Source organism: Petaurus breviceps, unplaced genomic scaffold (genome assembly GCF_028583685.1).
Source record: "Petaurus breviceps papuanus isolate PSGF00001 unplaced genomic scaffold, PetGlider_PUasm1.0 90696, whole genome shotgun sequence".
Classification (NCBI taxonomy): Eukaryota; Metazoa; Chordata; class Mammalia; order Diprotodontia; family Petauridae; genus Petaurus; species Petaurus breviceps.
Genome location: NW_027187314.1, coordinates 1,771,429 through 1,793,863, shown reverse-complemented (window position 1 = coordinate 1,793,863; position 22,435 = coordinate 1,771,429). Strand labels below are relative to the sequence as shown.

Genomic DNA, 22,435 nt, shown 5'->3' with positions numbered 1-22,435 from the left:
TGTAAACTTAAATAACTTCAGTCTATAGAGACAGGAACCAGATCTGTGATTTCATTTGTATAAGGAACTTTCCCAATGCAGGCCAGCACTTTTACAGTCTCAGAGTTACTTTGGGTAGGGAAAAGTGAGTGACTTGCTCAGAGTTAGACAGTTGGTACATATCAGAAATGCGACTTGAACCAAGGTCTTTCTGACTCTGAAAATATCTATAGCCAGGGGTGGTGAACCTGAGGCCTTGAGGCCAAATGTGGCCCGCTAGGTCCTCAAGTGTGGCCCTTTGTCTGAATCCAAACTTTACAGAATAAATCATTCAAAGGACCACACTTGAGCACCTCTTAGAGGGCCACATTTGGCCTTGAGACCCCAGGTTCCCCACCCCTGATCTATACATTGTGCTGTGATACCTCCAAACTTCATAAATCTATGTGCAAAAAACTGATGGTTCAGAGGGATTTTTTGTATAGCATAAAAGGAAACGTCACTTTTTGATCACATAACTATTACTTTTTCCTATCTGTGGGGGAAAAAATTATGTTCTAAGCAGTTTTTCCCCCCCAAGGATACTTTAGTCTTATTTCAATAACCTAGCTGCAAAGAAGATTTGGGTGATAAAGGAAACTGCTTAGATTAATAAAGGCAAATTTTATGTATGAAACACACAATTTATGTAGAGCTAGAGATATAAAGCCTTACTGTTTGGCCTTGTATTTTGAAGCATCCCTGGGTTCACTGCTAGGATTGCTCCAATCATCAGCTTCAGGTGTAGTCTTGTAATGCCTCCATGCTGACTTATTAAACACTGGAAGCCTCTCAAATGATTCACTTGAAAGAGCCTATAGGGATAAGAGGAGGTCTGTGAAATATCCACAATTTGTATTATAAAATACTGAATCTGAAATATGGGTAATATATTGATATTTTATTTCATTAATTCTTTACAGTCAGAACAGCCACATAAATATACCTTTTAGTGAAATATTAGGAAGTACTCTTTTTTCTCCTACACATCAAAAAAATATCATGTTCAGAATCACATTTATGGTTTCAAGAAGATGGGAGAGGATGATGTGCAAAGGAACTTTTAGATAACTATTTTCACTTTATGCTTAAGGAGAAGCCTACTGAACAATGTGACATAAGCCAAGAGACAAACTGTTCATTCAACCAAGGGATGCTTAGCCAAACTACAATCTCATTGCTCAGGAGGAAACAAACATAAGTATACCAATCATGCAAACAAAGATCTATTGTAACTATAAGAGTTGGGCCCTTATATCTTTGGGGCTGTACCCATAAAAAAAAAAAAAAAAGAAAACACCCAAGCCATATAACAAACGGCTTAAAAAAAAGCAGTCACTCTCTAGAGAAGTGTTTTTTAAACATTAATTTTTTAAAAGTTTTTTAAAAAGTACAATACCATAAACATTTGTTTTATCTCTAAGAGCTTCAAATCCAAGTGTATATCAATCAATAAACATTTAAGCACTTAGTATGTGCCATATGTTGGAAATAGAAAGAAAAAGCAAAAACAGTCCCTTCTCTCAAGGCATGAAAGATAACATGTACGTATAAGTATATACAAGATACATTACAGAGTAGAGAACAGGTAACCTTAGTGAAAAGGCAGGAGCAGTCAGGGGACCCTGGAAAGGCCTCCAGCAGAAGATGGTCTTTGAGATGAGTCTTGAAGGAAGCCAGGAATTTTAAGGGGTAGAGGTGAGGAGGGAGAGCATTCACAGAAATACAGAGAAAGGAGATGAAACTACAAGTAGGCCAACATGGCTGGACCACAGAGAATGAGAAGTAGTGTATAAGAAGGCTGGAAATATATGAAGGGCCAAATTGTAAAGAGCTTGAAATGCAAAACATTTTTTACTTGATCCTGAAGTAATAGGGAGCCACTGAGATTAATTTAGTGGGGTTAGGGTGGGTGGGAGTAGAATGACATAGTCTGACATGTACTTTAGGAAAATTACTCTGACAGCTACGCTGTATGGTAGATGGATTGGTGGAGGGGATATAACTTGAGGCAGGAACATTATATAATATCATAAGTCGGGGGAAAAAGTTTTCATACAAAATTTAAGTGTATTTGAGTGAAAATAAGGAATATTGCCACGTTACTCTTGGTAACTAAGAAAGGAAGAGGGAAATAAGCATTTATTAAGCATAGTCTTACCAGACTACAAATTTCAAATTTTACAAAGATCTCATTAGACCCTCACAACAACTCTGTGAGGAGGCTGCTATTATCTTCATGTTACAGTTGAGGCAAGTGAAGCAGAAGGCAGTTAAGTGACTCTATCTACTATACCACCCATCTACCTCAGTCATTACAACTTCCACAGCTTAAAATAAATTACAATGTAAAAACATGTTAAAACATTAAAACATTAAGGAAACCATTTAACCAAAATACCTTCAAATAAATTACAGCATCAGTACCCACTCCTTCCATTGAATAGAGTTTTAGGTCTCCTTGAAAGTATCTGGCATAAAGACGGGAAATGGGCAATCCATAGCCAAATCCAGCCTATAAAAAAGAAAGCCCAGCACAATAAGTGAAAGGGAACAGGCATGATCACAAAGGAAAGATGTTCTTTTAAGAAAATGGGGTAAATTATCCCATATGGAAGAGGAAAGGGAAAACAGTTTCAATGGAGGGGAAGAACAGGAAGGCAAAAGGGAATGGGTCAACCTTGCTCTCACTGAATTTGGCTTAGGGAGGGAATGACATACACACTAAACAGGGTATCTCACCCTACAAGAGAGTAGGGGGAAGGGGATGAGAAGGGGGATGATGAAGGATAGGACAGGTTGGAGGGAAGGGAAGTTGGAAGCACCCACTTTTGAAAAGGGACAGGGTCAAAGTAGAGAACAGAACAAGTGGGGGCAGGATAGGATGGAGGGAAATATAGTTAATCTTTCACAATATATCCAGTATGTAAATGTTTTGCGTAGCTACACATGTATAACCTACACAGAATTGCTTATCTTCCCAGTAAGGGTGGGTGACAAAGGAGGAAGGGAAAGAATCTGGAATTCAAAGTTTTAAAATCAAATGTTTAAAATATATATATTATTTTTATACATGCAACTGGGAAATAACATATACAGGCAGTGGTGTATAGAGATCCATCTTGCCCTACTGGAAAGTCAGAGGGGAAATGGGGCAAGATATAGGAGAGAGCAGATTGGGGGAGGGGGTATACAGTGGGATTGCTGTTTTGGGGTGGTGGGTAGGGGAAAGACAGGGGGGAAATTTGTAACTCAAAATCTTGTGAAAATGAATTATGTAAACTAAAAATAGACATAAAATTTAATTTTTTAAAGAAGAAAAATAAATAAGGTAATTACATTGGCCTCAAAAAATTCTCCTAGATGGGGAACCTGCAGCCCTTTGACTGAATCCAAATGTAACAGAACAAATCCCCTTAATAAAAGGATTTATTGTATAAAACTCGGGACTCAGTCAAAAGGCTGCACCCAAGGACCTAGAAGGCCATATGAGGCCTCAAGGTTGCAGGTTCCCCATCCCTGTGACAAGACTATAAGCTGACTTCCAACAAATGGCAGTCAATATACATTTATTAAGTGCCTGCTATAAGCCAGGCCTTGTGCTAACAGGTTAAAATACTTCATAACAGAGTTGCTGGACTCAAGACTCAGAATAAGACATATATTTTAAGACAAGAACAATGTGAGAATTTATTTTGCTTGACTATGCACATTCTTTTTCAATTGAAAAATTAGACAAAAAAGCAAGGAGAATGACAGGATTGTCCACCACCTCCCTAAAAAAAGGAAAGAAAGAAAAAGAAAAGAGAGTCATTGAGACATTTTTTAAAAAATGCACCATCAAGAGAAGAAAGGTCAGAAAGAAACAGCAAAATAGGACATCTTTGAAAGTTGCATGTTGAATGTGACTTCTCTGCAACTTTTTAAAGCCTTAGAGTTGCCTAGAGCACTAAGAAGTTGGGTAGCTACCTCATGTTCATCCCAGCATTTGTGCCAGAAGCAGGGCTTGAACTCACATTTTACTGGCTTTGGGGCGGACTCTGCCTCTATCATATCAATAGATGCATTAACAATCTTTTGACAAACTACAACATCCTTTTATGTTGCAGAAAAGAATTATAACCTAGAAGTCTTTCTAATAAGATAAGGGGTAAATCAAGGCTATTATCACCAAGATATAATTCTAGAAATGCTAGCTATTGCACATAGAAAAAGGGAATAAGCATAGGCAAAATCCAAACAAAATGACTGTTTTTGGCAGGTGATATTATGATTTACTTACAGAACAATAAATATAGGAAATAAACACAAATCATTGGTATTTCTGTATATTACCAACAAAAACCAGAAGAAAGTGAGAGAAAAACAAATTTTATTCAAAGTTACTACAGAATATAATATACATCTATGTGCTTATAGTAAGACATACAGGAATTATATGAATATAGCTGACATAGATCTTTATATAAACAAACTTAAAAATAAGAAAGGAATTAATGGTTCTTGTTTAGGACATAGTAATATAATAAAAATTTCAAAAAAACTAAATTAATTTCCAGATTCAATACCATAAAACCCCTACCAAAGGAATGTTTTATAGAACTGGACAAAATTATCTCAAGATTGCTTTCAAGAGAAATAATAAATAAGGTGGAAAATAGTGTGGTCTAGCAGTACCAAATTTCAAAAGATACTACAAAGCCATAATTATTATTGGTTAAAAAATAGAAGAGTTGATCAAAAGAACAGATTAGGTAAAGAAGACATAGAAGCAACTGAACACTACATTGCAGTATTTAATAAGCCAAAGGATAAGAACGACCTGAGTCAGAGCTCCCTATTTGACAAAATGTTCTAGGAAAACTGGAATGCAAATTAAGAGAAATGTTTTAAATCAATAGCTCACAACATATACCACAATAAACTCCAAAAGATACAAGACCTACACACAAAAGGTCATGTAAACAAATGAGAGGACAACGAAAGGGACTAGAGTAAGAGTTCTTGACCAACGAAGGGACAGACAGAAAATGAAATGGACAATTTTGATGATATCAAACTGAAAAGTTTTTGCCCAAACAAAAGCAATGCAGCTAGAAGTAAAGGGTAAAAACTTAACTGCGGAAAAAATCTTAGCTATAAAGATGTGATATCTAAGACATATAAGAAAGTTATTATGTATGTGTAATACATACATATTATATGAAAATAAGCTATTCCTCAATCGATAATGATCAAAGGATATGAACACGTAGGTCTCAAAAGAAGAAATTAAAGTCATCAAGAACCATATGAAAAATTATTCCAAATTACTAATAATAGAAATGCACATTTAAAAAAATAGGTAATCGCTTTATATATCGCTTTATGGTTTGCAAAGAACTTTACATATGTTTTTTCCTTGGATCCTGTCAACATATCCTGCTGTGAAGTAAGAACTATTTCTCTCCCCATCTTACAGATAAGAAAACTGTGGTAGAGAATAATTAAATGATTTGTCTAAGATCACACAGCTAGAAAATGGTTGAAGCAAAATCTGAACTCGTGTTCTTAACTCCAAATTCAGCACTCTTTCTACCAGGCCATCTACCTTGGTTATACTTCACATTATCAGGTTGGTAAAGATAACAAAAATGAAAAAATGACAACTGTCAGGGGGGAGGTGCCAGTGGGATAATGGGCACATTAATATACATTAATGGCAAAGCAGTGAAATGTGCCAACTATTCTCAAAAGTATTTTGGAACTGTATCCCCCAAAGACACAACATTTTAAAGAACAACAACAACAAAAAAAACCTGAAAGACTTAAGAACACTGAATATTAAGATAAACATATGATGGTGAAACATGCCTCCCATTTCTTGGCTGAAGGTTCAGAATGAGACACACATTTTTAGACATGGCCAACACAAAACACCCAGTTTTTTCAACTTGAATATATTTATTACGAGATAAAGGAACAGGGGTGTGGGTGTATGTGTATGTAAAAATTATGGTGATAGTGGAGAGAGAGATACAGTGAAACAAAAAAGGGAGAAAAAGAATATCAATGAAATATTTAAAAATACACACGGGAGAAAATAAAGTTCAGAAGGGCACAAAGATAAATAAAGCAAAAGTAAATTTAATATATATTAAAAATCAAATTGTATGTAATATATTTAGTGTTAAAAATAACCCTATTTTTCTGGCCTTCTTTGAATATGAAAATGTTTGTATTTATTGATTTCAAATTTTTTTTTTTGCCTTTTGGAGGGTAATTGGGGTTAAGTAACTTGCCCAAGGTTACATGACTAGTGTGTGTGTGTGTGTGTGTGTGTGTGTGTTAAGTATCTGAGGCCGGAACCAAACTTGGGTCCTCCTGACTCTGGGGCTGGCGCTTTACTCACTGCACCACCTAGCTGCCCTCAAATTCTTAATACATTTTAAAAAATAAACATGCTTATCAAAATGTCACTATTTAGATGCCAATTTTGCTACATATATAATTTATGCACAATTTCCTTAACTCAAGAACTTCTAATGTAATGCAGTGACATCAATAAGGTTTCAATTAAAAAGCACACTGTGCTTTTTTTTAATGGGTGGTATAAAATGAATGATTTCTCATCTGCCTGTTTCTTTACACAGTTGCTGGTAGCTATCAAGAGGTTCTCATGCTGGCAATACAGCAATGCTAGGAACAGGGGCTCTAGGACACCCACACAGACATCATGATCCAAGTTTGAGTATACCAAGTATTACCTCAGTTGCATCTATAAAACCTACAGGTAGTGCCCATACTTGCACTATTTTTTCTGGCTAAAGTCATAATGTTCCAGATGACTCAGCATTAAAAATAATTCTTTTCAATTTTGACTTATGTCTTATTTTCGGCCTTCTAAGACTCTCTGAAACCTCCTTAATATTGTAATGTACCTCTTTTTAATTATGGGGCCCAGATATTTGCCAGAATAGGCTACCTTCTGCCAAATAATAAAAGCAACAGATAGTTCTTTATTTATTTTCCCCCCAAATGCTATACACTGTTTAAAAGGGTCAGCAATATCCCTGACTGTATAAATCCAAAAGAATATATATCTCACCTTTGTTTTGATGTAAGAAAAAGAAAAGAAATCCTTACAATGGTCATGATGAAGTCATATACATGCTTTGTATGGAACACATATATATATATATATATATATATATATATAGTCTATTGTTGAATGAAAACCTTTAAAACTCTAAGCATGTAATCTTAAGGATATAAGGAACCTTGAAATTCCATGTAGGGAGAGCTGAGAATGAATTTACTGGAAATCCTGTGAGCGTAGGAGTTTTACTCCTGAGCTAACAATACATTTCAATGCCTACCTCTCTAGGTCTCTCAACATTAGAAAATTTTCATGGGAATCACCAAGCATAAAAAAAAACATCCTTTCTTTCAATTTATCAGAAACATTTATTAAATGCCTATTACATAGCAGACACTGTGCTAGGCACTAGAGATGCAAAGAAAAAGTGAAGAAAACTAATTCTATTCTCAAGGGGAATACATTTTTTTTTTGCTTTTTGGAGGGGGCAAGGCAGGGGTTAAGTGACTTGACTAAGGTCACACGGCTAAGTAAATGTTAAGTGTCTGAAGCCAGATTTGAACTCAGGTCCTCCTGACTCCAGGGTGCTCTATTCACCGTGCCACCTAGCCACCCCAGGGGAATACATTTTATTAGAGAAAAAAATACATACATATAAAAGTATATACAGAATAAATAAAAAATAAATATGAGTTATTTTAGGAAATTAAAGCATGTTCAAAACACAGATGTGGGAGATGGCATGCCAGTAAAGAACATCAAGAAGGTCAGATTAGCTAGACTGCAGACTACAAAGGAGAGCAATGTATAATGAAGCCAAAAAGGTAAGGTGGGGCCAGGCAGTGAAGGGATCTGACAAGCAAACAACAGAGTTTATTTTATCCCACTTTCTCAGTTGAGGACTTTGCCTTAGAAAAAACTTCACAGGAAAAACTGAGACCATTTGCCTTTGAAAACTCTTTCTTCCTCTCATGTAACTCAGATGTCTTCCTCTATTATGCCTTTTACCCCCATCTTTCCAGGGCAAACCTCTTTACACACACAAGTCAATCCCTTCCATTTCATTTTCTCCAGCAGACTGCCCCTTCTGTTCTTTCCACTCTAAACTTAATCTTTCTCTATCTCCTGACTGCCTCCCACAAACCTACAAATATGTCCCTGATCTCCCCAATCCCTAACACACTTTCACTTGATTCAACAAACACTCCCCTCCCCCCTCACTGCTAGTTATCACACTACAAATCGTTCCTCCCCTTCAAAGTTACATTCTTTTAAAAAGTCATCTATATGCCTAGTGTTCCTACTTCATTCCTACTCATTCAATTTTGAACTTTCTGCAACAAAATTTCTGACTTCATTATTCAACCGAAACTGTGTTATCAACAATCTTTTAATTGCCAAATTTAATGGTCTTTTCTCAATACTCATCCTTCCTGACCCCTCTGCAGCCTCTCACACTCCTGAGGTTTTCATGACTTGGCTCTGTCTGGTTTCTTCTCCTACTCAGTCTCCTTTGCTGGATCTTCATATAGGCATGCTCACTGACACCCCCCTCACAAGAAGGTGGTGGCCTGTTTTCTTATTCCTATAAAATATCTTGTTGGATGATCTTAGTTTTCATGACTTAGTGATCATCTCGAAGCAGAGGATTCCCAGAACTCTCCGTAGCTCTGGTGTCACATCACCAGTTGCCTCTTAAACATCTTGAGCTGGTCCTGCAAATATCTCAAACTCACAAAGTCTAACAGAGCTCCTTCCCTAACCTCTCCCCCAACCTTCTGAACTTCTCTACTGCTGCCTAGGGCATCAGCAATCTTTCTCATCTTGGCTCTCAACCTTAGTGTCATCCTTCATTCTTTACTTGTGCTCACCCTACACACCCAATTTATTAATAAGTCTTGTCATTTCAGCCTTCAAAATATCTCTCTCATATCCATTTCTTTCCACTGACCATATTGTTTCAAGCCCTTATCATTTTATGCCTGGATTACTGCAATACTTAAGGCAGATTTAAAAGTTTTTTTTAATGAAAACAAAAAGGAAAGGTTGTTTTTTGTTGTTATTGTTTTTTTTAAAGAAAGAATTAAGTCAATGATTTACATTAAGGTGTTTGTTTAGTTAAGTTTGTGGAATCTTACCAAAGGTGCTGCCCTTGATGGTTCGAGGCTAGGTCTGGGGGCAGTTGAATACATATAGTTAAATAGACGATCTATTTTTCGCAGTGGAACACCACCACCTTGGTCACTTATCTACAACACACAAAAAAATTTTGTTTCTCAAAAGTCCTATATGACAAATATTATGTTAACCACAGAAAATAATTACCAGAAATATTCTAAAGGTATATATAAGTTTGGAGCAATATAAATATACTAGTAAAATCCTAACTTCATGAACATCATGAAATTTCTACCTTAAAGTTAACATGTGATTTCTTGTTATGAAGCTTAAAATAACTTAAAAGAGAAAACCAGACTGAAGTCTAGCAGAATTTGGGTTTATACCAACATTTCATATCACACATCAAGATTAAATTCCACATGGATAAATGACGAATATAAAAGGTCACATCATAGGTAAATTAGAGGAGCAAGGAAGAAATTACCTTTCTCTATGGATAGGGGAAAAGAATGCTTCAAATCACTAGTAATGAGAAAAATGCAAACTGAAGCAACTCTGGTTCTACCTCATACCCATTAGTTGGCAGAGTTTACAAAATAAGGAAAACGACAAATGTTAGAGGCACTATGGGAAAACAGGTACATTGATGAAATGCTGGTCGAGCTATGAACTAGTCTAGCCATTCTGGAAAATAATTTGGAATTTGGAAGTTACTAACTTGTATTACTTTGTAACCCAGTGATACCACTTCAAAGAAAAGAAAGAACAAGGAAGAAGTCCTATATGTATAAAGACCTGTTTATTTTCTCTTTATGTTGTGGTGAAAATAAACCTCTAGAAACTAAGTGGGTACCCCTCAACTGAGGAAGGGCTAAACAAATTATGGTATATAAATGTAACAGAATAATATGATGCTGTAAGAAACGATGAAGGAGGTATTTTCAGAAACACCTGAGAAACCTGGTATGAATTGATGCACAGTGAAGTAGAACCATGAACATGATGCATATAATAATAACACTGTAAAAACAATTTTGAAAGACTTAACTCATCAACACAATAATCAGTCCCATGACTAGAGAGGATCAGTACTAAAGAATGCTATCTACCAATAGTGAAGAACACTGTGCACCTCTTGTCAAAGATTTGATTCGTTTACTGACAAGAGGTCATATAGACTAAGACATACGTTTTTGGACAAGGCCAAAAGGAGAATTTTTCTTTTGCGTGACTATTCATATCAAGTAAAAGGGTTTTCTTTTTTTCCTTTATTTTTTGGGGGGTAGAGGGTAGGGGAAGATAGAAGGGGTATAAAAATGGATACTTATAAATTAGAAAATAATTCAAATTTAATTTTAAAAATTCTGAATGACATCAAAGAAAAACATTTAATAAAAGTTACCTTAATGGATAAATCTTCTTTGCCCAACGTTACTAGAGTTTTAATAGATGGGTAACCTTCTTTTTTGTCTTCATAAAGTTCTACTGTTGCTCTCATTGAGTTCTAAAGTTTAAGAGAGAAAAAAAAGCTTTTGGTACTTTCTTCCCATAAATCTACCTTATATTTAACTAACTACCTGTCTTTCTTGAGATACAAATAGCCAAACAGATTTTTTAAAAAAGGAACTACAAAGAGAATAATTTATTTCATTTCCTTGGCTAATGTAATATAATTTATATATAAAAATATTTAAATTTAAATATTTAAATAATATAAACATATTATTTCTTAGATGAGTACCTGATGAGAGGAGTATTTATTCTCCACAAAGACAGAAAGGCACAGCAGATAAAGAGCCAGCCAGTTTGGGAGTCACAAAAATCTGGGTTTATGTTTTATCTCTGACATATATTGAGTATGTAACTCTGGACTATGCCTCAGTTTCCACAACTATAAAATGGAGATAACAACAGCATCCTATTTTCCAGGACTATTGTGAGGAGTAAATGGCATAATATGTGTAAAGTGCAGAACACTGGACCTGGCTACATAAAGGCTTATTCCCCTTCTTTCTCCCTTCCCAGCTGGACACTTAGTACCCTCAGCAACTTGCTAAGACTTAATCTGTGGAACAACTGCTGATCTGCTAGCCTATCTCATTAGGTAAAGATGAGTCGTCTTGACTCCAGACTCAGCACTCTATCCCCTGTGCTACCTAGCTGCTCCTTAGGACAGCTTAGGACTATCACTTAGGGCAGTCATCTACTGTCCTATTGTGACAAAAGGGGCTGTAGTTTCTACTGCTGGAAGCAGTATCCAAATTGATGAAATCAAGTATTCTTTAGGTACTGAAATATACCCCTATGATCCATGGAAAAAGTACTGGGTTTGGCGTCAGAAGATGTGACTACACTAAGTACTTTCGTTACTGAATAAGTCACTTAAACTTTTCTGAAACAACTTCTCCATATATAAAATGAAGCAGTCATATTAAACTAAAAAGAAATTGGGGCCAACTAAGTTGCACTTAAGGTTCCCTGTGGGCCACACATTGACTTAGAGAAGCACATACTAATAGTATCTATGTTTTGTTATATTTTTATTAAATATTCCCCAATTATATTTTAATCTGATTTCAGCCACACTTGGGAATATTGTGGCTGTGCGTTTGACATCTCTGACTAAAAGACAAGTAAGATTCCTTCAACATGTCTTTATATGATTCTGGGATCTAAGTATGTATTTTCTTTGTGATATTTATTTTATTAAAATCTTTATTCTTTTGAATAGATCTTTCCAGAGTCTCTGGGAGACTGCAGTCTTATCCATGGAGGGTGTAGGCTACCCCCTAAAACTGTGTGGTCAACTAATGGAAGGACAGGAAGATAGGTCACCTCCCACTCTGTGAAAAACTAGTACTTACCAACAACATTGCCACACCCATCTTGAACTTTCAATATTCCCCTGTATTTTTTCTAACTCCCTATTCTGTGCAAGTTCCCAACTTCTCTCCTTCTGAGCCTATAGTAGGGACCTCAGGGCTTTGAGGTATCTACAACTGCATCAGCACAGACGCCATTTGGAAATTCTGCCTCCATGCCCCATTTCCTGGTTATGGCAGGTGTCCTTGGAAGGTAGGTTCTGTGCCTAGGAGCAGTGACTAATGAGAAGTGCCTTCTCTCTTTTCATTCTGAGTAGAACAGAATCATAAAGGGTGAGAAGACATGGAAAGACTGTGGTCTACATTACAGAAATCATTACATTATCTTTCTTTCCCAAAGCATCCCCCTCTTCCAAACTTCTCTTTTACTGTTGAAGGATCACCAACCATCCAGTCACACTGGTTATCACAAACTCTTCTTTCTTTCTTTGCTTTTTTGGAGGGGGGAATGCAGGGCGATTGGGGTTAAGTGACTTGCCCAAGGTCACATGGCAAGTAAGTGTTAAGTGTCTGAGGCTGGATTTGAAGTCAGGTAGGTCCTCCTGACTCCAGGACCAGTGCTCTATTCACTGAGCTACCTAGATGCCCCAGGTTATCACAAGCTTATGTCAACTTAGACTCCTCACTTTTCCTTACCCCGGATATCCAATCAGTTCCCAAATCTTTTTTTTCCCTACCTCCACATCTCTCAAATCCATCCCTTTTATACTCACAGAATCATCACCCAAGTTCAGGCTTTCCTTACCTTCTACCTGGACTATAGATAATAGCTTTATAATTGGTCTCCCTCAAGTCCCTCCCCTATCCAATCTGTCCTTCACACAGCTGCTAAAGTGATTTTCCCAAAACAAAGGTGTGACCATGTCATTCCTCTATTCATATACTCCCTGTTGACTCGTGTCAAATATTATTTCATATTGATATCATCTTTTTTATCTTCTAATTTCTGTGCAAGTTGTATAATGTATACAATTTACAAACAACTAAATATTCAGATACTGGGGGTACAAATTAAATTTTTTTTACTGACAGAGTATGAGATCAAAAATATTTGAGGACCATCATTCTAGAGGGATTTTTCTATACAGGTTGAAATGTTCATGTGAACTGAACCTAATGAAGCTGATACTTTCATATAAAATCACATTTATCAGTCTATTTTTATAGAACGTCTTTCCTCTAGAAAGCCTGACAGGGAGAAAAAAGATTCATGTTTTCCATAAGAAACAATTATATTGCTGTGAAAAATTAAAAGAAATATCAGATAAAAAAGCAAAGCTGACAAAGCCTGTTAGAGAGAAAGTTCATAATTCAATGCCCATATCTCTATCTTAAAAAGCTGTATGAATTAACATCATAATTTTTCAGAAGCAAATCAATACAACTGTGATCTCTCAGGAGCACAATTAATGTTTCATAAATGCAAACAGATTATATCATAGAAATTATATATATAATTATATTATATTTACATTATATCATAGAAATAACTGTAATACTTGGAAATATAAGATATTAACATATTTGTGATCTGATCATCATCCATTAAAGACTTTTCCAGGAACTTGTATGTCCAAAGTACCCATCATTTCACATAATTAACAACATGCAATATGAAGAAGACTTAAAATTCACTATAGTGAAATTGTTTCCAGATCAATATGTACCAATACTCACAAAACATATACTGTACACAGCAACTTTCAATTGTACAGTATAAAATGTAGGATAAACACACAGGACATCAAGACAGGACTTTTTAAATGCTTATGCAAAGTCTTATTCTTATGCTAATCTAATGAATATGTTACAGACCAATCAAAGTAATTTAAAATGAAGATGTTTCAATATTCTTAGGTTTCACTTACCTTGAACAATTCAAACAGCATGTGAAACAGATGTGAGGGCACATAAACTACCTGAATAGGCTTGTCTGGAGCTTTTGCTGAAAACAAACAAAAACAAAGCCTTTGCTGAAGTACAAAAGTATGAAAAGACACAAGAAGCTTTTGTGCTGTGCACATAGTGCATGCCTGAGAAGAAAGAAAGCAGAAACAGTGGATAAAGGACTTCTCTTGGAGTCAAGAAGATTTCCCTATTAATTATGTGATCCTAGCTAAATCACTTAATCTGACAGTGCCCTAATAATTTCCCTAGGAGTATAAATCACAGACCAGTTGTGATAACCTTCAAAATGGTTTCTCTGATCTCTCCCCACCAGTCTACACTCTACTCTTACTAAAATGATTTTCCTTAAGTGCAGATATGACCCTGTCACTCCTCTATTCAATAAACTCCAGAGGCTCACTATTGGCTCTAGTATAAAGTTATCAAGTCCTCTGCTTAGCTTTTAAAATCCTTCACAGCCTGGCCCCAACCTATCTTTCCAATAGCATGGGAAATTACCTAAGTTCCTATACTACACAATCCTGCCCAACATCATCCTCACACATAACACTGCCTTTGCTCTGGCTATCCCAAAGATGGGATGTGCTCCTTCCTCATCACATATTAGAGAATTCTCCTTTCCCTTTTTTCAAGTACAATCTTCTACATTAAGCCTTTCTTTAGTCCCACAACTGCTAGTGCTTTCCTTAGGCTGTATTTAACTATCATATATTTATTCTTTTTACTCTGGATATCCTTATTCTTCTCTCCCCTGTTAGAATGTAAGCTCCTTAAGAGTAAGGATTGTTTCATTCTTGTATTTTTAACGCCAGCACAACACTTGGCAATAGTGAATGCTTAATAAATGCTTGCTGATTTATTTAAATCTGTATATCTAGAGGGAGTTTCTATCATGGGAGTTGCAAACATCAATGAAATCACAAGTATGGATTCTTACTCCCCATCCAAAAAACAAAAAAAAGGTTTAAGTTATATAACTAAGGATTTTTATTAGAACTTCAGATTTCTACACTCTCGTTGTGCTCCAAAGTAACATAATAGGGATTTTTTGAAAAACTAACTATAGCAATATAAACCATATCCACCTAGACTACAGTAAATTCAACCTAACAACATGCAATCTCAAATGTAATTAAATGATGGCTATCTGGTTCTGGCATTTTAGAAATTTAAAATCACTGAAGAATTCAAATTCTGCTATACCAGTAGGTATATGATTATGCATAACTTACCTTGGGTCTCAGATCTTGGAATCACTGAAACATGCACTGATAGATTATTAGGTTACAAAAGGGGCTGTGAACACTTAAGTATACTCAGGTGGGAACAAATGAAGACCCACAAAACTACACATAAAATCTTCCTTTTGACTGACTAGAACACAAAGATCTAAGATACCACTATAATTCAAGATATTCTGCTCTCCAGTTAGTCCACTAAAAAATGCGAACCTTTTCTGAGGCTACACCCAGACCTGTGTAATCCTTTTCCTGTTTTCTCTTCAAATTTCTTACTTTATCTGAACCTATTTTGTTTCTTATAAGGAAGAAACAAATGCTTCCTTTTTACAGGTAATGATATGAAATTACTACTTCCGTTTTTTTTTTTTTTGGAAGAAAAAAAAAATGAAAAGTGATTCCTTAATTAGCACTAAAAAGAGCCTACCTAGGAGCTCTTTTCTACTTAAATTTCTATGCTTGAGACTCCAAGGCTGCCTGGGTGAAAACCATCTTCTGCCCTTTCCTCATCCTCAACCTTTCTCACTCCTCAGGCCCACTCTGCTCTACCCAATGGTGTACTGGTTAATGTTAAACAGGGAAACACATTTTTGAGTTTAGTATGTATTGTGAACATTTTCTCCATCACTTTTAGTCCAGACAATCAACAAAATAACAATATTATCAAAATAACAAAATATCAAGCTCTGATATATAGCCTTTACAGATTTCTGAGGCATAAACGCTCATGCTGAAAATTTAACAATTGGTCCAGAGACAATTGAAAATCCTGAGAGACAGAGTTTGTGGGTGATTAATAATCAATTTATTAATCAGGTTATGGTGGTCAGTGATTTCTCTCAGTAACCAAGGATACCAAAGGAGACCCTGAAAGGCCTTGAATCCTTCATTACCTCTTACTTGGAATATTACAACAGCCTTTTAATTGCTTGCTCTAATTGTTTTCACTCTCTGTCTTCTGCACTCCATTCCCCACACAGATGCAAACTGAGATTCCTAAAGGGTCTAAATATGAACACTCTTCTGTTTTAGGAATTTCAGAGATTGCCTATGACTTCTACAATAAAACACTTAAAATCTTGTTCCTGTGTATCTTTTCATATTTATTTCATATTATTTCTACTCAGTCACTCTACATTCAGCCAAAGTGATCTATTTGTTATTCCCTATACACAACTTTCCATGCTCTGACTGAGTCTTTCTACTGGGTACTTACTGTCCCTCCTGCCTAGAAATGCTCTCCCCCTTGTCAACACCACCTCTTGGACTTCCTAGCTGACTTTGAAGCTCAGCTCAGTGCCACCTTCTACATGAGACTTTTCCTAATACCCCCTCTTGTCAGGGCTCTCAACAATGAAATTATTTTGCATTTGCTTGCATCGAGTTATCCATATGTATCTTATGCCCCAGAAGAATTCTAAGTTCCTTAAGGCCAAAGTCAGTTTAGTGGACAAAACTTTATATACCTAATGCCTAGCACATATGCCTTACATGTAGTGGCTGTGGAATAAATTTTTGTTGAATTATCTTGAATTGATAAGGATAAGGCAGTCCTAATAAGGCACTGTTAGGACAAACTGAAAAGATTAAGCCTCAAAGCAAACAAACATTTGAAGAGAAACTGAAAGAAGAAATCTCAGAGAAAGGGAAAGGCATAAATAAGCATTTATATAGTACCTATCACGTGCCAAGCACTGCACTAAGTGTTGCTTTTACAAATATTATCTAATTGGATCCTCGTGACAACACTGTAAAGTAGGTACTATTATTATTCTCATTTTACAGATGAAAAAACTGCAAAACTGAGGCTGTGACTTTCCCAGAGTCACACACCTAGTAAGTATCTGAGGCTGGATTTTAATTCAGATCTTCCCATCTCAAGGCCCAGTGCTCCCAGTGCTCTACCCACTGTGCCACTAGCCACCTCTCAAGAGAAGTACAACAAAAGATAATCCTCCAGAAGCTGGAAGACCCTTGTAGGAAGGTTTTACTGAAATGTCAAAAGTTGCCTTTTGGAAGAAAAACAAACTTACAAAGTAATGAGGATGTACAAATCCAAGAAAACAGAGGTATAGACCAAAAGGTAGCATAAGTGCAGGGAACTGGTCTTATGGCCAGGAAGACCTGGATTCCAGTTTCCTGTCTGACATGCTTCACACAGAGCAAAGCCCCTTTATGTTCAGCACACAGGCAACTCCCTAACACTGTGAGTGTCAGAGATGGTACCTACCCTTACGATGAAAAATGCTATCCATTTCCAGAGAAGGGATTGATGGAGTTTCAATGCAGAGTGAAGCATACTTCTGAAAACTTTATTTATTTTGTTTGGTTCTTTTTTTTTGGGGGGGGAGGTCTGTTTTCTTTCACAATATGACTGATTTGGAAATATGCTTTGCATGACTGCACATGTGTGTCTTATATCAAATTGCTTGCTGCCTCAGTAAGTGAAGAGGGGAAGGGGGGAGATAATTTTAAATTCAAAATTTTAAAAAACAAATGTCAAAAACTGTTTTTACACATAATTGGGGAAAATAAAATATTAAAATATAAAATCTATGCCATGTAGATTAAAAAAAAAAGGTGTCTACCTGCAGTGACAGAGGGAATTTCCTCATCTCTAAGTTCCCTGAATCAATTAAATCATAGGCTTTGAGTCTCAATCTCTTTCATTAGAAGTCCACCATCTTAAAATAGACAATCCTCATGTTCTGAAAGCTTCTGTTAAAATGGTATCCTCAACATTCTGAACACTGATTAAACAATTAAAAAAAAACACATATTAAGTGTCTACTAGGTGCAAGACACTGCTAGGTACTGGGGATGAAACAATTCCTACTCACAAGGAGCTTGCAGAGACAAAAGCAAGTAATAGCCCTTCTCCTAAAGGACCTTATATTGTACTAGGGAGATATAGTATCAAAGTAGACTAGAAAATATAAGGTAACTTGAGAATAGAGAGAATACTAACTGGTGAAATCAGAAAATTCTTCTAGGACATGCCACCTGAGCTGAGTGGACAATTAAGAAAGTTAATCAACAAATCAACAAGTATTTAATTAAACTGCCTCTGTACCAAGCACCACTGTGATCAATAAATTTTTATTGGATGCATAAGGTATACAAAGCACTGTACTAGGTTCTGGACAGAGATACAAAGACATATAAGACACAATCCCTGTCCTGCATGGCACACACAATATGCCTGCAGTGGAGGGTCCATCTGGGAAAAAGTGGGCAATAAAGCTGAAATGGGAAGATAGATTGTGAAGTAAATGAATGACAGGAGACAGGATTGGGTTTGGATTTGGACTTTATCTAAAATGTAGAAGTGTCCCACTGAAGATTCCTGAGCTAAGGAAATTTTAAATAATACAATTATAATAAAAATTAGTGACATGTTTTTTCTATGTGTAAGGCATAGTGTTAATGGGATACAACAGGTACACAGATAAGGAAATGCAATGCAAAGTTGGAGAGCACTAGCAACTGGGGGATCAGGAAAGGTCTCGTTTTCAATATGGTTCTGGGAGCTGTGCTTTGAAGGGTACAGATTCTTTTTTTAAAAAAAGTTTTAAGAATACCTTTTACTTTTATATCACAAAGCATTTCTGGATATTCTAATCCAGCCTCCTAAAATGAATCCTCAAGATATGGATTCTAAGAGGTGAAGTGAAAAGGAAATGCAATGCAGAATTGGGAGATCATTTGAACAAAGGCAAAGAGGCAGGAAATGGCAAAGATAGGAGGGGATCTGAATAAAAGAGAAAGTGTAGTAAATATAACTGTAAAGGTAAATGGGAACCAATGTGGAGAGCTATACACTACAGGCTGATAATTTTGTACTGTCTGAACTGCTGAAGGTTTCTGAGTAGGCAAGTTACTTGACCAAATCCCCATTTTAGGAAAATCAATTTGACAGGTGTTAGAAGATGACTTGGAAAAGAGAGAGAATAGAAGTAGGGAGACAAATCACAAAGTTACTGGAATAGAGCAGGTGAGTGGGATGTGGTCCTGAGTGAGGTTCAAGAAGGTGATGGATGGAAGGAATATTATAGAAGCAGAACCAATATGACTTGGCAACTGATTGGATAAGAAGGGTATGGGAGGAGAACCAAGGATGATTCTGACATTCCCTCTCCTTCCTATGACACTGGGTAACTGGAAGTAATATAACCTCAAAAGAAACAGAAAAATCTGGAGGAGGAAAAGTTTTGAGTTTTATTTTAGACATAATGAAATTGAGTTTCCACGTGACAGTTATTGCTTTAGGCATCTCAAATGCAACTGAAGGTGTCCAACAGATAGCTATTAATATGGGACTAGAGTTCAGGAAAAAGATTATGGCTGGATATATAGAACTGTAAGACACTGACATAGAGAATAAAGCACCAAATAATGTCACAAAAAATTATTTTAATGAGAGAAAACCAGTTTTTGATAAGGGAGTCATTTCTGAATCAGTAAATTAGAGCAAATATTAAAAAATACTTAACTAGAAGAAATAAAAACAAGAAGGCATGCTACACAATTGAGGCAACCCCAACTTGATTGCTAACAAATTGCTGATAATGAAAAAAGGAGAGGCACAAATATCAACAAAGACGACCACTATTTCTTTAAAAAAAAAAAAGTCTAAGCAGTATAAATCAGTTGCCATAAAGAAGTCATCAAATATGAGTCTAGGAACTGTGTTAGATGGCAAACACTTGGTCTCCTTGCCAAGCACGAAGACATACCAGTCAGAGATAAGACTAGTTTAGAAAAGTGGTCTTCAAGATTTTTGGTTGTGCACTCTATCAGTAAAAATGTTTGAGCATGAACCCAACGTTTATATTAATATAATTTTCACAAAAAACTAAAGCATGATATAAGACAAGATAATATGTGATCCTAGAGTCATCAGACAAAAACTAGAGTTTAGTGAGAAGGGGAGTGATATGATGTGTGCTTTAGAAGGATTACTTTGGCAGCTCTGTGATGGGCGGACTAGAAGAGGGAGAGGATTTAAGCATGGGAACCAAACAAAAGGCTACTACAATAGCATAGGTGAGAGATGATGAGGGCCTGAACCTGGGGGATGGTTGTGTGGGTAAAGAGAAGGGCAGGGATGGGAAAGAACTTAGAAGCGATAAGACTGGACAACTGAGTAGAATATCTTAGGTTACAAAAGAAGAACAGTGCAGGAGAGACAGCTAAAAGGAGTCAGTCCATCAAATAAATGTACAATCAGAAAAAAGATGGGGCTAACCATGGGGAAAAGGTAAAGGATAACCAACCTAGGGGTTCCATTAGATTACATACATTGTCAGAGCTGCACAAAATGGGTTATAATGGGCATCACTGATGAAAGCATAAATTCATTAAAGTGTTGAAGTAAAAGGAGGTCTCCTCTACTATATTTCACCATGGCCTGGAGGTGATGGTTAATTTCTTAAAGACTATGCAAATGGAGTCCAAACTCTGGCAAGTGTTCTACTAAGCTAGAAAAGATTTAAGTGCCAGCCTAGCAAAAGACAGTATGTTGTCCAATGGCCAACTATGTTTGGTTGAGAGGTTTAATACCTGAAGCCTGGCCACCAGGTAATGAATTCTTTTCAGCCACAATAATTCATGAATATTATTTACTAAGATATGGAGCATTTCATTATGCATCAGTAGAGCGTGTACCCATACCAATGAAATCATGAATACTTAAGAAACAGAGAAGTGTGCCCATTTGTAGTTACAAAAGGGGAGAAAATCTGGATGTTAGGAAGCTAGGTCCCGAGGGGTATATGGTATTGTGCTTCACTAACACAGAATCTCACAATTGAAAGAGACTTTAGAAGATACTTAATTTAATCCATACCCGAAACAAAATCCCTTCTATGACATACCTGACGAATGGTTGTCCAACCTTTCTGAAAACCCCTAATCTAGCAGGAGTGAATCCATTACTTCTCAAGGCAGCTCACTGTACTTTTGGACAGCTCTAATTTTTGAAAAGTTTTTCCTTACATTCAACATAAAGATCTACCTCTCTGTAACTTCTACTTGTGGTGCCTATTTCTGCATTCTGAAACAAAACAGAAAGTTTAATTGCTCTTTCATGTTAGAGCCCTTTAAATATTTAGACAGCTAACATGTTCTCCTATGATCCTTACCATATCTTCCTTTCTCTGATCCAAATATTTCTGGTTCCTTCAATCCTTATATGGCATGATGTTGAGACCCATGACCATCCTGGTAACCTCTGCCAGAAGCTGCCCAAGTTATCAATATCTTTTCTAAAATATGGCATACAGAATCTAACATAAAACAGATCAGGTGTGATCTGACCAAACAGGATCAAAGGCAGCATCACATTACGAACATTATGCCTCTTGATGTAGACTAAGATGATGTCGGCTTTTCTGGTCACTATATCACAATGAAGACTGACCTTGGGTTTACAACCCACTAACTCCCATGTTAACCCCTCCGTCTGACTTTTAGAAAAACCACTGTAGGGTCATGATTTCTCTACCTTATATTTTTTTAAACTAAAGCATAGTATTTTTAATAATGCCTACTAAATTTCAATTTAGTAAATTCAGCCCAAAATTCTATATTATGTAGATCTTAACTTGATCATCTAGCATGTTAGCTGTTCCTCCCAGTTCAGTGTCTTCTAAAAATTGACTAAACATGCCATCTCTGCCTTTAAGTCACTGATAAAAATGTTAAGAGGACCAAGATCAGATACCGTGGAGCCTCTACTAAAGCTCTCTAAGTACAAATAGACATATTAATGGCTATTCTATAGGTCCTACTGTAATTTACCTAATTATACTACAGTCTAGCCCTTCTCCTTCTTGCCCACAAGAATAGCATGAGACTGTCACATACTTTGCTAAAACCCAGATAAAAAAACCCTGCAGAATTCCTTTTTAACATTAATTTTATTGCATTATAGGTATAAATCCATTTAGAAAGGAAGCATTTAGAGAAAACTCTAAATTTAAATAAAACTCTATTAACATTATTAATTTTTAGGACATATGCAACACCAATTTACTATTTCCATTTAAACAGAGAAAATTTTTACTTGTCACAAGTGAGGAATATTTTTAAAAGATATTCCCAAAGCAACACATGTTTATATTACCTGAGACAGCAGTAAATACTATCTTATGCTAAATGTATTTAATTATTAGAAAAGAGGGCTCCAA

General features: G+C 36.1%; 1 protein-coding gene across 3 annotated transcripts in view; it reads right to left on the bottom strand.

The window, feature by feature from the left end:
* Positions 1–22,435, bottom strand: part of PDK3 (pyruvate dehydrogenase kinase 3) — a 109,950-nt gene that overhangs the window by 10,021 nt on the left and 77,494 nt on the right. For all 3 annotated transcript variants that reach the window (XM_069065643.1, XM_069065642.1, XM_069065644.1), the window contains exons 7-11: positions 13,968–14,044; positions 10,620–10,721; positions 9,235–9,345; positions 2,420–2,533; positions 694–833 (exon numbers count right to left, since the gene is read on the bottom strand). In XM_069065643.1, the coding sequence (XP_068921744.1) occupies positions 694–833; positions 2,420–2,533; positions 9,235–9,345; positions 10,620–10,721; positions 13,968–14,044 (544 nt within the window). The remainder of the gene's footprint in view (positions 1–693; positions 834–2,419; positions 2,534–9,234; positions 9,346–10,619; positions 10,722–13,967; positions 14,045–22,435) is intronic.